Raw genomic sequence first — 16,052 nt, forward strand, 5'->3', positions numbered from 1 at the left:
TTCATTTTACTCAAAGAGGCAGATATGACATGCTATCCCTTCCAACAGCTGCTTGGAGAGTTTCTCAGATGAAAGAAAGGGCAGCGAAAACACCACCTAATCAAATTTCTCCTCTAACCGCAGCTCCCGGGGATGGTTGTTCAGCAATGCATAACTGTCATGTTAGCCGACAAGAAGCAGGCATTCTCCATCATGGAGCGTCTAACAGGCACCCCAGACACAGCAAAGCAGAAACAGACCCGGGCGATACGAACACCTGTGTAAATTCAACACTATAACACATACAGAACAACCATAACGCAACCCTGCAGCGGGCTGAGGAGTGCTCACGGCACGGCCGCGGCCACACGCGGGATGCTCTCGCATCGACGGCTCCGCTGCAGCGCCGGCCGCTGGCACCAGAGCCCTGCCGGGCACAGCCCGACCCCCCGGGGCTCGGTGCCCCCCCGCCGGACACAGCCCGCTGCCGAGCCCCGCCGCCCGGGGGCCGCCCCTCCTCCCCGCGGCCGGTGCGGGGCGAGGGCGGTGCCTGCGGGCCGCCGCCCGGGGAGGGGATGGCGGGGGCGCTGCCCTCCCTCCCGCCCACACGGCGCGGCGGCGGCGCGGGCGGCATGTGGGCCGCGGCCCCTCTCCTGCTGCTGCTGCTCCCGCTGCTGCTCCCGCTCCTGCCGCGGCTGTGGCGGCGCGGAGCGGCGCCGCTGGAGCCGGCCGGCCGGGCCGTGCTCATCACCGGCTGCGACAGCGGCTTCGGGCACCTGCTGGCGCTCCGCCTGCACCGCCTCGGCTTCACGGTCTTCGCCGGCTGCCTGTGCCCCGGCGGCGAGGGGGCGCGGCGGCTGCAGCGGGAGGCCGGCCCCGGTCGCCTGCGCGTCCTGCGGCTCGATGTCACCCGCGCCCGCGACGTGCTGGCCGCCAAGGAGCTGGTGCTCAGCCACCTGCCCGAGCGAGGTGAGGCGAGGCGAGGCGAGGCGAGGGGCTGCTCGCCCCAGAGGGGCGGCTGGACGGGCACGGCGTGCGGCGGGGGAGCACTGGCACTGGCTGTGCTAATCCAGGACCGCTAGTTGTAGTATCACCGGTATTTTATATTTAATAAATGCTCCGGTGCTTAGTTGAGCAGTACGCAAAGCGGGGCCTATCCAAAGATGCTGACGGGGGAAGGGGGTGCACATCCCTGCACCACAGGTGAGCACCTTTAGCACCTGGCTAAGAGAAGAGGGAATCCCCATGTGCCTGGGGGGTCCCTAGAAGCCCATCCGGCTGGAGGAGCAGCAGGGAAAGCAGGGGACAACTGTGCACGCCATGGATGCGGTGGGAAAGTGATGTATTTCTGGGCACGATTTGTGAACAAGGGAATAAATAAAGGAAACGCAGTGAGGGCAGCGGCCACGCTGTACCAGACCAGCTGCTGCTCTGTACAGCTTGAGGTTTGTCCAGCTAATCCCAAGAGGGGTTAAAAGGAAACCCGTCAGTTACACACCCTACAGAGAGCATACGCCTAGGGGAACAGGCAGACTTCAGGTTGCAATGAATAACTGCAAACAACGTAAATCCTGGGTTATCCCCTCAGAGCACGTGACACAGGGCAGGTAATGGGGCCACGGTGACCTCCTTTCCCACGTTGTCGGCTGCAGGGCAGGAGCCACCCGGTGACACAGGGGGATGCACCTGGCGCAGAGCACGCTTGCCTAGGCTCAGAAGTGAGATCCCCTCAGAATTACAAAGAAACGCTTCGTGCTCGCACGGGGAATGTAAGCGGAGGATAAAGCAGGCCGAACGTTAATGCAGTGTATGGCCTCTGCCTGCCTGGTTCATTAGCACATTGGGAAGGGGGTGAAACAAGAAGCAAAGGAAGAAAAAGCCTAGGCACCGCTCATTAAGTATGTGTATTTATGGTTGATCTTGATGTTATCTGATTAGGAGGCAGAGCCTTCCCCTCTCAGGCTCCTTCCCAAGCTGCAGAGACAATGCAGGTGACTTACAAGAACCCTTATAGGCTCGATGGGACGGGGTCCCCTGAAACTCTGTGTTACTGATAATTTATCCTGTAATTCTGGCAGTTTACGCAATGGCTGTGTTCATGCTGTCATGTAGACTCGAGTCCACAGTTCAGCACGAGGTGGCTGGCCGTCCTCGCTGCTCACAGATGTGTGGACATGCCTTTAGATCAAGGCAAATCACACTGGAGACATCAGGGCTTGCCGGAGAGGCCAGGGAAAACACTTGAGCACAGCTGGTGTTGAAATGGAGCACGCACACAGCCTGTGCACGGTGGATTTCCTGGGTTGTCAGTCAGGCTGTTACACCTGTAACACGGCTGGGCATGCACTGACAGAGCATGCATTTTATGAAACCTTTTTCCATTGGTCAGCTCTGCTGCTGCAGCATTTTGAGGGTACTCGACAAAGGCAGAAAAGAAATTTTATAGGTCCAGATAGCACTTATGCCATTTGGGAAAACAGCAATTATCAAGTAATCTTTCTCCTAAGTTTATTAAATGAAAAGGAGCAAAGGAGTTATTTTAATGTCTGATGTTAATGGAGTAAATGCCACAAGTCGTCTTCATAATTTATACTATACAGGGGCATAAATATTTTTATCTCAAATGTAAAGAAACTGTGAGGATACTCTACTTATGTAGAGTCTTTAAGCAAAAGACTTCAGTAGGAGTGTTCCTTCTTGGCACCTCTGAAAATAGATGTGTTGTTTTCTTTGGTATTTTAACTTTATAAAAACAGTTTAAATTTAATGATTCAGTTGAAGGTTAGCTCTCATATTAACCAATTTTTTTTGTTAAAGATAGGAATTGTATTTTTTTTTTATTTGAGTCAAAGGTTGTTTTTAATGATTTTTTTTTCTATTAGGAAAGAGGCTGCAGTTCTACACTGCAAAGCCTGTATTTTTTGCCTAGAGTCCCAATGAAAACTTAACCACCTAATTGCAGACTCCACTGGTGGCAGGAGTCACACTCTCCCACTGACCCAGTTCACTGCATGGAAAGGCGTAAGAAATTCCTGGTTCTGGGGAGAATGAGTCCAAGAAGTCTCACTCAGTGATTGCTGGTGGCAAGGGAGGAATATGGTGCTCTGGCATTTCCGGGATAAGCAGACTTACAGAAGACTGAAAGATAAAAGACCTTCTGCTTTAAGTAGACTATTCAGTATAAAATGTAGAAAAAATGTGTAAAATCTCAGGAATAAAACACAGTTCTTCCTACACCTTCTAGTTATGCCGTAACCATGAGATAACTAGCCACAGCTCCACCTTGTCTTGTCTCTCTCTGTTAACGCAAGAGTAGAAAATCCGAAGTACTGGTAACACACCTGCCTGGATATTCTGCCACTTCATAGTTTATTCCCATGTAAATACTTGCTCAGTGCTAGACTGTGAAATTACACCAATCTGAAAAGGATGGCAAATCAATTTCCCATGGTACGTGGCTCATTCTCTAGAGCTAACTAACTTCCCTCCATGAAAATCTGATGGCTCTGATGCCTTTGTTTTTCTTTGCTTTGTGGCTTGTACACCCATTAAGGTGACTTTATTTAGAGTCCTTGCTTAGAAAGAAGAAATGTCTTGCACTTGCGCATTAAAGCCAATATGAAGTAGACTGGGACTTTGTAGCATGTAAATTTGCAACTCTTTTTAGGCTCTACAGCAAACCTCAGTATTTTTCTGATTTTCTTCTGCTTAAAACAGGAATTTCTCTTCTTTTTCTTGCCTCTTGTGAGTGGGTGACATGGAACTAGCTGGAAGGGAGGGATATTAGTTTTAGTCCTGCCTCCTACTCCATTGAGTACTCTCCTCCACTTAAGATTTCCTATTCACGTAATCCACCCATAGGCCCATGGTACCATATTTTAGCCCAGACTTCCTATACAAATGGAGTCATCCTTGCAATGAAGACAGCCACAGCATAATATTCCAAGCAATGGATGGTGACTCATGAATGTACGTACCTAAAACTCAGGAGTCCCATCTGGCCTGCTACCACGGACACCCTGCATTGCCACAGACAGATTGGTTTGTTCCCTTCTTCATTTTTCAATAGAAATATGGCGAATCACACTCCTTCCTTTGGCTAGTTTCCTTTAGTATTGAATTGGAATCTTTCAGGAAAGAGCCTGACATTTTTGCATGGGCTCAGGTTTATATGAGAAACTCCACAGATCACTGATACCAAGAGTACATGTTTGAGTTCAGAAAATCTGGCCGAATTCAGATAATATCTGTGTCTAGGCACCTACACAGAAACGGCCTGATTTTCAAAAGGTTTTGCAAGCACACATCTTGATTGACTTGAATAGGAAGAGGACTTCTTAAGAGTTTCTGGAAAAACACCAGGCATCTTTTGGGGCTAATAGGGACTGTGGATATGTGCCTTTCAGTCAACATGTCTTGAAGTAGAAATTATCTGGGAAGTTATGTGAGAGCTAGTGTTCTGCTGAAAGCCTCACTAATCTTGTTAGGCTTCCTAAAGTGACTTTGTAGATCCCTGGCTGTATCTTTTATTTATATATTTATATTTTATAATTTATTTATATTTATTTATGTTTTTTAATCTTTGTCCTCAGGATCCATTTTCCCAACACAGAGATCAATGAAAATCTCTCTGATTCCCAGTTCTGCTTTCCAGTTTATTTATTCTTGCCCACTGTAGCATAGTTCTAACACTCTTTTTCCTAAAACGTGCTTGGACTCGGTTCTGTTTGGGCAGTCTGAGTAATTTTTCCCTTCCAGATCCAACATCAGCTGCTTTTTCTTAATGTGTCTGTGCACAGACAGTCCAAGGAAATGCAGTGTCTCTCCACTTCAGCTCTTTGATTCTTACGGGTGCCTTGTCCTTCTAGATTTCCATGTAAGGACTGTATTTCTTACGTTACCTGAGCTGCATTTCTCTAAGCAAATATACAATAGATTTTGTATGCACATTTATGGCATTAGTTTTTGCCACAAAAATTTCAGGAAAGGAAGATCAAAGCAGATTTGAGGTCCCCGAGTACATAGCTGGGCAGGTTGTTTCTCAGGAGGTAAGAAGTTTTCTGAAAAAGTGACATAAGGCAATAATGAACTGTTTGTTATTTGGGAGAACTTTGTGAATTGATTCAGCCAAAGCGGCAGGAAAATTTTTGGAAAATATCAGAATGTTTCCCATTTGAGAATGCTAAAATGTTCTAAGAAACAGTTATGTTTTGCTTGAGGGCAAACAAAATACTTTGAGCTGACACTGAGCAAAATCTCTTTCTATGTTTTACTTAATCTTCTCTTCAGAGAAGTCTGTTTCAGTTTAACTCAAGCCAGTTTTCCCTCTCTTGACCTTTGATTTGGCCACTGCACAGAAAGAAGGAGCCATTATTCTGGGAGCTCTGCCTGTTTACACACACAGGCTGGCCTCACCGCTAACAACCTGGAGTCTTTGAAGTGCATGAGACAAATGACTAGAGACAAAATTTAAGCCTTGCAAGCTAAATTCTGTTTCACATTTTAGAGAAAGAGGAAGAAAATCAATTGTCTGAAGTCTAATGACTGTATTTTTGAAGCCCTAATGAATTCAGGGATATGTGGAGCAAACGTTCTTGCTGTGCAGGATGCAGTGGCAGAAGCAAAATGACATATTATTTTTAATTAGAAAAGGTGAAACTGAGAAGATCAGGGAACAAATCTTTTACAGTGGTGCCAGTCTTTAGTTGGTGGTGTGTTAAGAGTTGGGTTATGTAAAAATAAACCTGAATTCAGAGACCTCCAGCCTTAAGTAGAAACAGATGGGATGTGCAGCGACTCAGCCCATCTGCAGATCAGATCATGTGCAAGTACAAAAGTATTGATAATTAGCTTTTACAGAGGACTCTCTAATCCATTGATCTTGAAGCATTTTATTGGGAGGTCAGTCCTATGGGGCCAGTTCCATTTTAAGAAGGAGAAATAAAGCCACAGAATGATAGAAGGCCCTGGAACAACAGGGCAGTGGCAGGGGGAAGAAGAGAGTCTAGGATGGCCAATTCCAGCGGGCAGTTTTTTGGGCTGTTTCCTCCCCTCTGTCTGCTAATATTTGGGGCAGTGGAAAAGAGGCAAGTAGACAGGAATTACTCCATTACTAGGACAGCAGTCAGTCTGCATCCAAAGTTACAAGACATCCAGTGTCAAGGATTGTTGTGTGACAGACTGCTCAATAATGATTTATCCCCTTTGGAGGACAGAGTTATCCAAGTTCAGTGTAGTAAATTCCTGATTTTAAGTGTTTTGCTCTGCAAATGAGACATTCACTGAAAGAACTTTTGTTTCTTTCTCTGTTTAAAGACCAGTTTCATTATGTAATACAAGTAGCGTGTTGTATATATGTTAGGAAAGCATACAGAGATCTGTTTTACAAAATAATTTAAAAAGTCGTCTGTTTCAGCTTTAACTATTGTTATGAATGAAATCTGGTATTAGCAGTTCTTGGTACCACTCTGGAAGGACCGAGATACCATGAAATCATCACAGTAGCTTTGTCAGAGAAGATCAGAAAGAAAAGTGTTCAGCCCAAGGGTTTCTGCAGGGCCTTCACCAGGGTGACCACAGGGCCTCTGAGTAGGTCTTTGCCACCATGGGTACAGGAGGCTACAGCTGGGGCAGCATCACACCCATGCCCCAGACTCTGTGTCCAAAGGAAGGAAGAGAGGCACTGTTACCTGCTGTGTTTCATCAGAAACCTAGGCCTGGAGATCCTGTAGAAGGCATGACAAAACAATCATTTGCTTCAGACGTGTACAAGAATTCTTTAAAAAAAATGCATAAACAAAACTGTCAAAGCTGGCAGAACCAGGCTGCAAACTTAGCTATTTCAATGCAAGGCAGGCTACCCTATGTGCTTCGCTACACTGCTGGTCACCCTAGAAATAAATCTCAGTCAGGATTTGAGGACAGAAACAGAAATGTTTTCAAAAGCACTGTGTCACTCACTGCTTCACTGTACATCTACAGATGTGTGCCACGAAGGCAAGAACAAGTCAGCATGGCTTAATCAGCATTTAGTCAGCATGTCAGCTCCAAACTGCGTGCACTCTACACTTCAACAAAAAAAGCATTTCCCTCAGCTGAGGTTTTTAGCACTGTGCAGTGCTCAAACGAAGTGTTCTGTGACTTTGGGCTAAAGGGCTTGTACTTTCTGGCAGAGAGTTGTGTCAGAACAAGCTTTGCTGCTGATAAATTTCTGCTTGTAAACACTGGGATCTTACTGCATTTCAGGGGGCTGGGCTCCTTAACCCCAAAACCTGTTGTTATGTGAGGAATAGACTTGTACAGGAGTACAAAATCAAAGAAAATACTGTAGCCACTGACCTTACTTGGTTACTTTACCCAGTGCTACACCCGTGTACCCAATTTTGGCAGATGTCAGAAGGAATCAAAGCTCAAATCCTGGAAAAGGATCCAAGACTTAGGCTCCTAAATTAGTTGGGCACTTTGGAAATATTACCCCCTTAGCCTTTAGACTGCTTAATATAATTGTCACAAAGCTGCTCATAGCACACAGTGGGATTAAAGTAATTAAAATATCATGGTACACGACATTGCAAGTAAGATGTAGTCTCCCAGATCATATTATTCATAAATAACTTAAGACGACTATAAAGTGAGTGATTATCAAATAGCACTGAGACTTACATAGTCCAGATAATGGCCCCAATTACATACCTTCATTAAACAAAACATGCCTGCACTTGTAAGTAGAAAAGACAAAAAGGTAACACAACTAAAAAATTGTTTCCAAGGGTCCAAATCACTAGAGGTTTTTGTGTCGCCTAATGGTAGTTGTTTTGCAGTGAAATATGCTTGCTAAGACATTTCTCTTCCATAGGTTTCTGGGGGCTTGTCAACAATGCAGGAATATCAACATTTGGTGAGACAGGGTGGCTGTCTATGGAGAAATATGAAAAATTTGCAGATGTGAATCTCCTTGGGAGCATCAGGACAACCCTGGCATTTCTTCCCCTTCTAAGGAAATACAAGGGTAATGCTAATCCACTGTTACTTAGAGTTGTAGAATAATTAGCTTACTATAATCAGGGTAACGTAGCATCTATAAAAGAAGCCTTAATTGTCTCTCATTGAACTGAAATGACAGCCTCCTTCTGTGTGGCCTGAAAGAGCAACTTGATCCTGAACAGAGGGTAAAGTCGTGATGGGAAAAAATAACCTTAAAGATTCTGTCTTTACAGAGAAATACATAGAAAAAAGTATTCCCAAATAATGAATTAACTCAGTTTGACTCAAAAAAGAGGAAAAAATGCTTACAGCAGATCATTAAGCCCAGGCAGCACTTTATAAGCACTGCCAATCAGAAAACATGAAGATCCAATGAACTCCTGCTTACCTTTATTACTTAGACTCTACTATTTTACTGTTTGGCAATTAGGAAAGGAGGGATGACCCTACAGAGGTGAACTAGAGACATCCAGCTTCCAGTTCCAGGCCTAGCAAGATCCTCTCTATGACACTGGGCAGGAAACTTCAAGTATGTGAAACAGTGCCGTACAGAGATGCATGAATATCCAATGGGATAAATACATTTGCATGGACAGCCGTACGCGTGGGCTTTATCCTTTCTTCTGAGAAGAAATGGTTCAATTAGCCCTCTGCGGCATCGCAGCATGCCTCAGTTGCTTTGTAGTTTGTTCCCTACCTGTCCCCGTCTGTATTTTGGAAAGGAAGATCCCCTTTTCCTTTCTCCCCCTTTTGCTTAGCTTGTCTACTTTAAGTTCATTAAGGTGAGGATTTCTTCTGCATGCATACAGCACCAAGCACAGTAAGGGCTGTGTTTCATCTGGAAGCCCCCAAAGTCACTGTAGCATGTTGGCCAGATACAAGCATCCCCTTTTTGACTGCTCTGCTTCTTGCTGCTTGGTTGCCTTTGGTTGATGATATTCTGATGCAAGAAAAAAGAAAACTTTTAAATACTGCAAGCCAGATGTGTTTTTGTAAAAGAATGTGCTATTGCATATATCCAGTGAGTGTGTTATGTGGCCCTTCGATGGGGAGACATCACTTCGTTTCTGTGATGTCCTACTTACTGCTAAAACTCTGTAATGCTTATCCACCAGAGGCATTTCTCTGACTTCGTGAACTGCAGGGGGTTACTTTGAAGTGAAAGGGTCTAATTGTGTGTGTGATATTAAGCACATGCATAAACTTTTAGAAGATTTGGGCCTGGATAGCTGCACTTACATAGTACCTTAGCTCAAAAGAGCATGCTTCATCTCACACCTGGTTGTCAGTGGTGTCTTTATTAACTGCCTGCACTCATATTTTCAAGTCCTGCCTGTGTAGGAGAGGAGGCCAGGGCACTTTGAGGAAGAATTCTAGGTTTTCTGTCCTTCCTTGCAGGAACAGCCAGGACAGCTAAAGCTCATGTTTTTGCAGTCAGCAAGTGGCCTCTCCAAAGGAAAAGCTCGAATTGTGAATGTTAGAGCATTCTCCTAGGAAAGCTGAGTTTCAGTTACCTTAGGCAAAGAGAGAAGTCAAATGACATCCCACATCCTGGGTGTGCACCCCAAATCCCTTAGCTACTGGATAAAGGCAGCAGAGGTCATCCTACCATCACTTACCCGGTAGCTATGTTCTGAAGGAAAGGGCTTACTGCCATTTTAGGATGAGCACCTGTTCCAAGAAAAACTTCGAGATTATTAATACTTGTGAAGGGAGGTACTGCCCTCCTGCCTAGAATTTAGACATCCTACTCTGAGTAGAGCAACATTTCCTCATAATTTTTCCAGCTGGCCAGGCTAGCCAATGTAGCATCTTGGTCAGCAAGCTGGTAGTTGTTCCCTGTTATTGTATAAAAGACTTATTCCAGACGCTGTGTAGGAAGACAGGGAACCTAATTCCAAATGACAGATTTCACTGCATTCCCACGATATCCTTTTGATATGCCACAAACCTATACAATTTGGTCAGATCCGGGGCTCAGACATTATCTGCATCTGTGGCAGCAACAGGCATGTGTTCTCTGTGTTCTCTGCATTGTTAGCAATGAGGCCATCTTCTCTCTCACTTCTCGTATTTATATATCCATGTTCAAACATTTCTTACCCTATGGTATGACTATGTGATGGAAGTTTACAAGTAAACAATGGAAATGAACCACAGCCCAAATCAGAAATTTCTTGCTATTTAAGGCATGCCTGCACTAGGGAAGAGTTATAAAAGGGAAAAAAGCAGCACAGATCAGGAATATTACAGCAAGGCAGCATAAGGCTGCACACATTTTGCCAAGTCATCATTCTCTGGTGAAGCTTATCACTGTACAGTCTGGGTTCGACTTTATATGCACAGGTGCAAGGCAGGTCTTGGTGCAGAGACATCATTAGCACAGAAAAAACTGTGTTAGTGGTCATATATCCACCACAGGGAAAATCATCTGCTCCACTCGTCTGCAGTCCTCCTATTACTAGCATAGTCTCTTATTACTATTTTCCAGTTTAAAGTTTTTAGGGGACTGCTTTGATTGCTGTCTCTTTCATGCTGTCTCAGACTCAGAAGGAATAAGAAGCATGCTAGGAATGTGTTATACTTTGTCTAGTCCAGCATCTGTCACTAGATGGAAGAAAGATTTTTTTGCATGAAGTTCTCTGCTTAACAGGGCTGAGTACACTTCTGTGCTGGGACTGTACGCTTACGCAGCCCAGCTTTGGCATACTATGTAGTAAACCAGCATCATGCTAAATACCACGTTAGCAGCAGTTCAGAAGACTCAGGTAAATCGATTCTATGTTGAAGATTGAGAGTGAAGTTATGTTATTTGTGCTATTTTCTTTCCAGGCCGTATTGTTTTCATGTCCAGCATTATCGCCTATTTTTCTTTGGGAAATGGCATTTATTCTATGACTAAGGCAGCTATTGAAAAGTTTTGTGATGCTCTAAGACTGGAAATGAAGAAGTTTGGCGTCCAGGTAAGTGATGTAACAAGTAGCTGTTGTGTGAAACTCCCTGCTATTTCTAACATTGATTTTCCTATGAGAAAAAGAGAAGTTTCACTCCTGAAACTTCCTACAGAGCTGAAATGCATGTTTTTGTGGGGGAAGAAGCAAGTGACTTGCACAAAGAATACCTGACAACAATGTGAGGTGTCATGGTTTAACTCCATCCAGCAACTAAACCCCATACAGCTGCTTGCTCACTCCCCCCACAGTGGGATGGGGGAGAGAATTGGAAGAGTAAAAGTGAGAAAACTGATGGGTTGAGATAAAGACAGTTTAATAAAAAGCAAAAGCTGCATGTGCAGGCAAAGCAAAACAAGGAATTCATTCAGTACTGCCCATCGGCAGGCAGGTGTTCAGCTGTCCCCAAGAAATCAGGGCTCCATCACGTGTAACAGTTACTTGGGAAGACAAATGCCATCACTCCCAACATTGCCTCTTCCTCCTTCCCCCAGCTTTATAAGCTAAGCATGATGTCATATGGCCTGGGATATCCCTTTGGTCAGCTGGGGTCACCTGTCCCAGCTGTGTCCCCTCCCAACTTCTTGTGCACCCCCAGCCCGCTCCCCAGTGTGGTGAGAAGCAGAAAAGGCCTTTGGCTCCATGTAAGCCCTGCTCAGTGATAACGGCAACATGTACTATCAACAAGGTTTTCAGCCAAATCCAAAACATGTCCCCATGCTAGCTACTATGAAGAAAATTAACTCTACCCCATCCAAAACCAACACAACATTGAAATTTTGGCCAAGAGAATAAGTACAAGCATATTCAAAATAGTATCTAATCTTGCTGAAAGTAAGCTCCATGATCCAAATGACAAAGATCAAGATCAGAGCTGAATCCATGCATGCAGCTTCCCCTTGGAAAGAGGTGGTTTCTCTGTGGCTAATCAGCCAGCTGCGAATTGCTGAGAACAGTGGACCTGGGTGATGCCTGCAGTTCTGAGAAGCTGTGGGTCAGCATGCCTTCTCTTTGTACCAACACTGACATTTCCACCCTTTCTCCATATCCTCTACAGTGGAGAGAGTTTCTGAGAGAGACCTGCCTGAGCAGTGCCATGCTCTGTGAAATGCTTGTAACAGTACCAAGAATCCAAAACTTTCTCCGAGGTGGCTGTGGGAGCAGAGTCCAGATGTTGAGTGCTGCGTAGCGAGAAGGAAGGCTCGTCACCTACCTAGGGGGTTCTTTCTCCCTCTTTTCTCCCAAGATCAGTACTTAAATGCTTGCTTTTTGTGGGAATAGCTACGCCGCAAGCGACAGTATTGTGCAGAGTAATTATGTTTTCATTCTCTTAACCTAAGAGGCATTAAGAGTGCTCTTAGTGTCCTGTCTAAGCAACACTGATAGTCAAACGTGGAGCTTAGATCACTAAGTAGCTTCACTAGGCTTTTTCCTTGGAGTCACTTCACTGGTGAAACACTGTTCTCAAACACTAGAAGTCTTCCCTAGAGGATTTACATTGGTGTACTCTTTCTCTACACAGATTTACAGCACTGTTCATAAGCTTTGTGTTGGAAGAAGTTACAGCTATGCATCTATTAACTACCCCTCCCAGATAAATATAAAATGCTATAAAATGCAAGTGATTTTACACATCCTAATACCACACAGCATGATGAGGATTTCAACCGATTAGCTGAGGATAATCTCAAATGCATGGAAGAGCTTAGTTTAACAGGTTAGCTACTCTGGTCGTTTTGGTTTTTTTACTGTTCCCCCACCCCCGGAGCAGCCCCAGCACACAGTACAGTAAGCCAGGCTGACAAACGTTTTTGGAATGTCTACGAGAATTATTTTTCTGTTTCTCGCTGTACGCAACACACTGGCTGGCATTTACCTGAGAACCTACCCTGCAAAGAGCTTGCAGAATAGGTGGTCCCTCTTCCCTGTTCTTCCCTCCCCTCCTCTGTTGTTACCTTTGTCCTTTCAGGAGAAAGTAACCCAGAGGTGGCAAGGAACAGATGGAGCTATGGCTCTGTACTCCCACTGTACTGTGGCCAGGCAAGCTGGCTGCCTGCAGGAGACAAAGTATGTATCTTCCATTGGAAAGGTTACAGAAAATCAAGAAGGGGGCGGGGGTGGAAGGTATTATCTCTCCTTCCCTCCTAGCCAGCTCCAAAAATCTCCAAAACACAAAGTCTTCAAAACCCTTTTGTTTAAAATAAATGTGGGAAGTTTACTATGGGCATTGGTTTGGCTAATACTAAACACTTTTGAAAATAGCACCCAAAGGGAGGGCTCCCAAAGATGCCCTGTGACAAACGTACCTAAGGCAGCATAATATGCCCCAGCTATGCACACTGTCTCTCTGCAGGAGCTTGCCTGCATCCCGTCCTTCTCCCCACATCTCTTGACCCCTCCGGTGTGCAGTGTAATGACTGCTGTGCAGGCCAAAAGGCAGGCATGTGCAGGTACTGACATACACGTGGTAGCATCTGGTAGGTGGGCTGGGTGGCAGATGAAGGTTTTATACTACCACAGACTTTCCAGAGAACATCTGGCAGATCCCCAAGTGTCTTACACAGCTCATCACCTTTTTTCCTCACCTTATGTTGTAGTCTTTAGATACCTGGTCAGTTAAATGCCACGGAGCTTTTAATGTTGCGTATCTACAAATAGTTTGAACAAGCCCACTGCTAACTGAGGAAAATCATGCATACTGTGAGTGCTCAGCCTGCTTGGAAATCCCCCAGAAGCTCAGAAGCTAGCAGAACAGCAGCAATAACACATGCAAAGAAAACAGGCAGAGCAGCAAAGGATTTGCGTGCTTTCAATATAAGCCTACATACACAGAAATGTACAGGAATTTGCTAATGACTTCAGTGAGAGCTAGTCCAGGACCTTTGGTCCACTCTGAACTTGGCTGACAAAACCTGTTTTACTTTTAGTTACACCTGCTTGGGGAAAACAGCACTTCTTTCCCCAGGACCTTCTAATTTTCTTTGACATCTCCTTTTGTCTCAAACTGGGGAAAAAAACTACCAATTGCAAGATTTAGCACTGACTGAGGAATCCAAAGTACTCCACTTTGGAGACATCAAAGTCATACTGAAATGTTTTGTCTCAGTATTGTCAAAACATTTATACCATTAAGCATTCTATAAAAATCAAAGATGCACTATTGCATTCTGTGAAGGTATGCTGAATAGTCAAAACAAGAACATTAACATCAGAGCGAAATGAGGAAGTCAGAACAAAGCACCTCTGCAATCTTAAAGGTTTCATGGGAATATATTTTATTTCAGTCAGGTTTTCAAGGTTAAAATTTCCACAAAGCAGCATTTTCTGGAAGAAATCTGTCTGCAGAAATCTTTTGATCTGCTTTACTGACTATAGTATTTAATTGAATTCAGAAAGACTGATTGTATCTTGATAAGTTTTACATCTTGCTTTTAGGTCTGTATTATTCAGCCAGGAAATTATGCACGCTCTACAAAAATTCAGCCACCAGTCAGTGCTGAAGAGATTTGGAATGAACTCAGTGAAGAGGAAAAGGCAGTTTACAACAAGGAGTACGTTCAAGAACGAGCAAACTTTTTCAACAGCATTCTCCGAGAAGGAAGCACTAACGGCAATGAAGTTGTAGATGCTATGGTAGATGCTTTAATGTCTCCTGCACCCAAGGCACGTTACATGGTAGCGAAGCTGAAGGAAAAAGCACTGGTGTTTGTGTGTGCTTTATTCCCGACTGTTGTGATGGATTCCGTTTTGTCTTATGCTCTGAGTAAAGTAAAACTTGCATAGCCTATGTTGGTACTACTGTGACTCAGGCGGGGCAGGTTTTTTTAAATGTGAAAGCCAGGGCTGAATCTAATGCCCCCAGAAATCAGTATAATGACAGCAATTATCTGATACAAACTTTGGAGGGTCTCCCTTGTCAGAACTGTCAGTTATTCATAGGGAAAAACATACAGGACTCCATGTAAAATGAATACGTTTGTCTAGGTAACTTTATTTCGCCCATGTGGAAAAAAAAATATGGCTACTTGGGCTGCTTTAGGTATCACCTAGAAAATTTAATGCAGCTTTTTCTAATATTGGGTTACTGTGTTACAGGCATGATGGAGACAAAATGGAGCATATCCTCGAGGGCAACAGCCCACCTGAAATCATTACAGCACAGAGGAAGATACCTTATTTGTAGGAACCTGAATAGTAATGTATTAGGGGTGATGGGAAAAGGTTAATGGAAAAGTTAGGAATGAGCAACAGACCTTGAAATACTTTGAATGAAGTTAAGTGACTGTGGAAAGGTAGGAAGTGCCGAATAATAAAGTTGTAATATGGAAACAGTGTCTTCACTAACTACAGTTCAGTACTTTCTCAGGTATTCTATATAAATCTGTGACAAAGACAATATGTCATGGACTTCGAAAAAGAAATACCATATTCCATTTATGAATGAATATTCAATCCTAAATAAAATCTATCTTTTAACTAATGTCTGGATTAATCAATGTGTTAACCTGAAGCACAGTCAGAGAGCTAAACACCAGGGTGACTGATAGCGGTATGCAGTAGCAACCTGTAGCTTAGAAAGAACATATTCCACCTGGAGCTCTGGTTTTGCTACTATTACAAGGAGTAAGGTCTGCCAAAAACATGCCTATTATCATGAACAGGAAAACTTTGGTAACATGTATCTATGAGAGTAATTGAGCACAGTGGCTTCATTGGGAGCCTCCTACCAACTGGAAAAGATTGCTGGTTTACACATAACACGGCTTTAAATTTGGCTTGGTTGTGGCATGGCACAAAATCCAAGACATCTGGGACCCAAAGATCCTGGAATAGCTGGGATTAACTGTGGTGACACTGGTAGATAGAGGGCAGCAACATGGGCCATCAGCCTTGCACACGCCAGGTCTCCCATATCAAACCAAAGACACCGCTGTAAGTTGACCTAGTTAACTTTTTGGTCTGTACCAGAAATTGCATCCTATTCATGGGAAGCCTTTCCTAATGTTTCATTCATTACTGAGAAAAGTTACCTTCTCTCTTGGTGGTTAATTAGGCAGTCTGAGTCAGGAACATGGGCAAGATGAGCACACAGACTATTCCAGGTCCTCTCCTGATACACTTCAGCAGTGGAACAGCCAT

At 44.3% G+C, this 16,052-nt stretch overlaps 1 protein-coding gene across 2 annotated transcripts; it reads left to right on the top strand.

The window, feature by feature from the left end:
• The first annotated feature begins 535 nt into the window (after positions 1-535).
• LOC121096458 (D-beta-hydroxybutyrate dehydrogenase, mitochondrial-like) lies at positions 536-15,381 on the top strand. 2 transcript variants are annotated; one of them, XM_040612392.1, is made up of 4 exons: positions 536-948; positions 7,835-7,987; positions 10,795-10,925; positions 14,349-15,381. In XM_040612392.1, exons 1-4 carry the CDS (start codon positions 555-557, stop codon positions 14,694-14,696), a joined length of 1,026 nt encoding a protein of 341 aa, XP_040468326.1. In that variant the 5' UTR covers positions 536-554; the 3' UTR covers positions 14,697-15,381. The 2 variants fall into 2 exon arrangements, with proteins under 2 accessions (XP_040468326.1, XP_040468327.1); XM_040612393.1 differs by lacking the exon at positions 7,835-7,987.
• Positions 15,382-16,052: the final 671 nt, after the last annotated feature.

This window comes from Falco naumanni, chromosome 12 (assembly GCF_017639655.2).
Source record: "Falco naumanni isolate bFalNau1 chromosome 12, bFalNau1.pat, whole genome shotgun sequence".
Classification (NCBI taxonomy): Eukaryota; Metazoa; Chordata; class Aves; order Falconiformes; family Falconidae; genus Falco; species Falco naumanni.

What these genes read in the sequence shown, in the direction of transcription:
- LOC121096458 (XM_040612392.1), top strand. Translation starts at nt 555, where the DNA reads ATGGCGGGGGCGCTGCCCTCCCTCCCGCCCACACGGCGCGGCGGCGGC. An exon ending in CAGCCACCTGCCCGAGCGAG is followed by an intron (nt 949 to 7,834) that starts GTGAGGCGAGGC and finishes TCTCTTCCATAG; the next exon opens with GTTTCTGGGGGCTTGTCAAC. An exon ending in CCTTCTAAGGAAATACAAGG is followed by an intron (nt 7,988 to 10,794) that starts GTAATGCTAATC and finishes TTTTCTTTCCAG; the next exon opens with GCCGTATTGTTTTCATGTCC.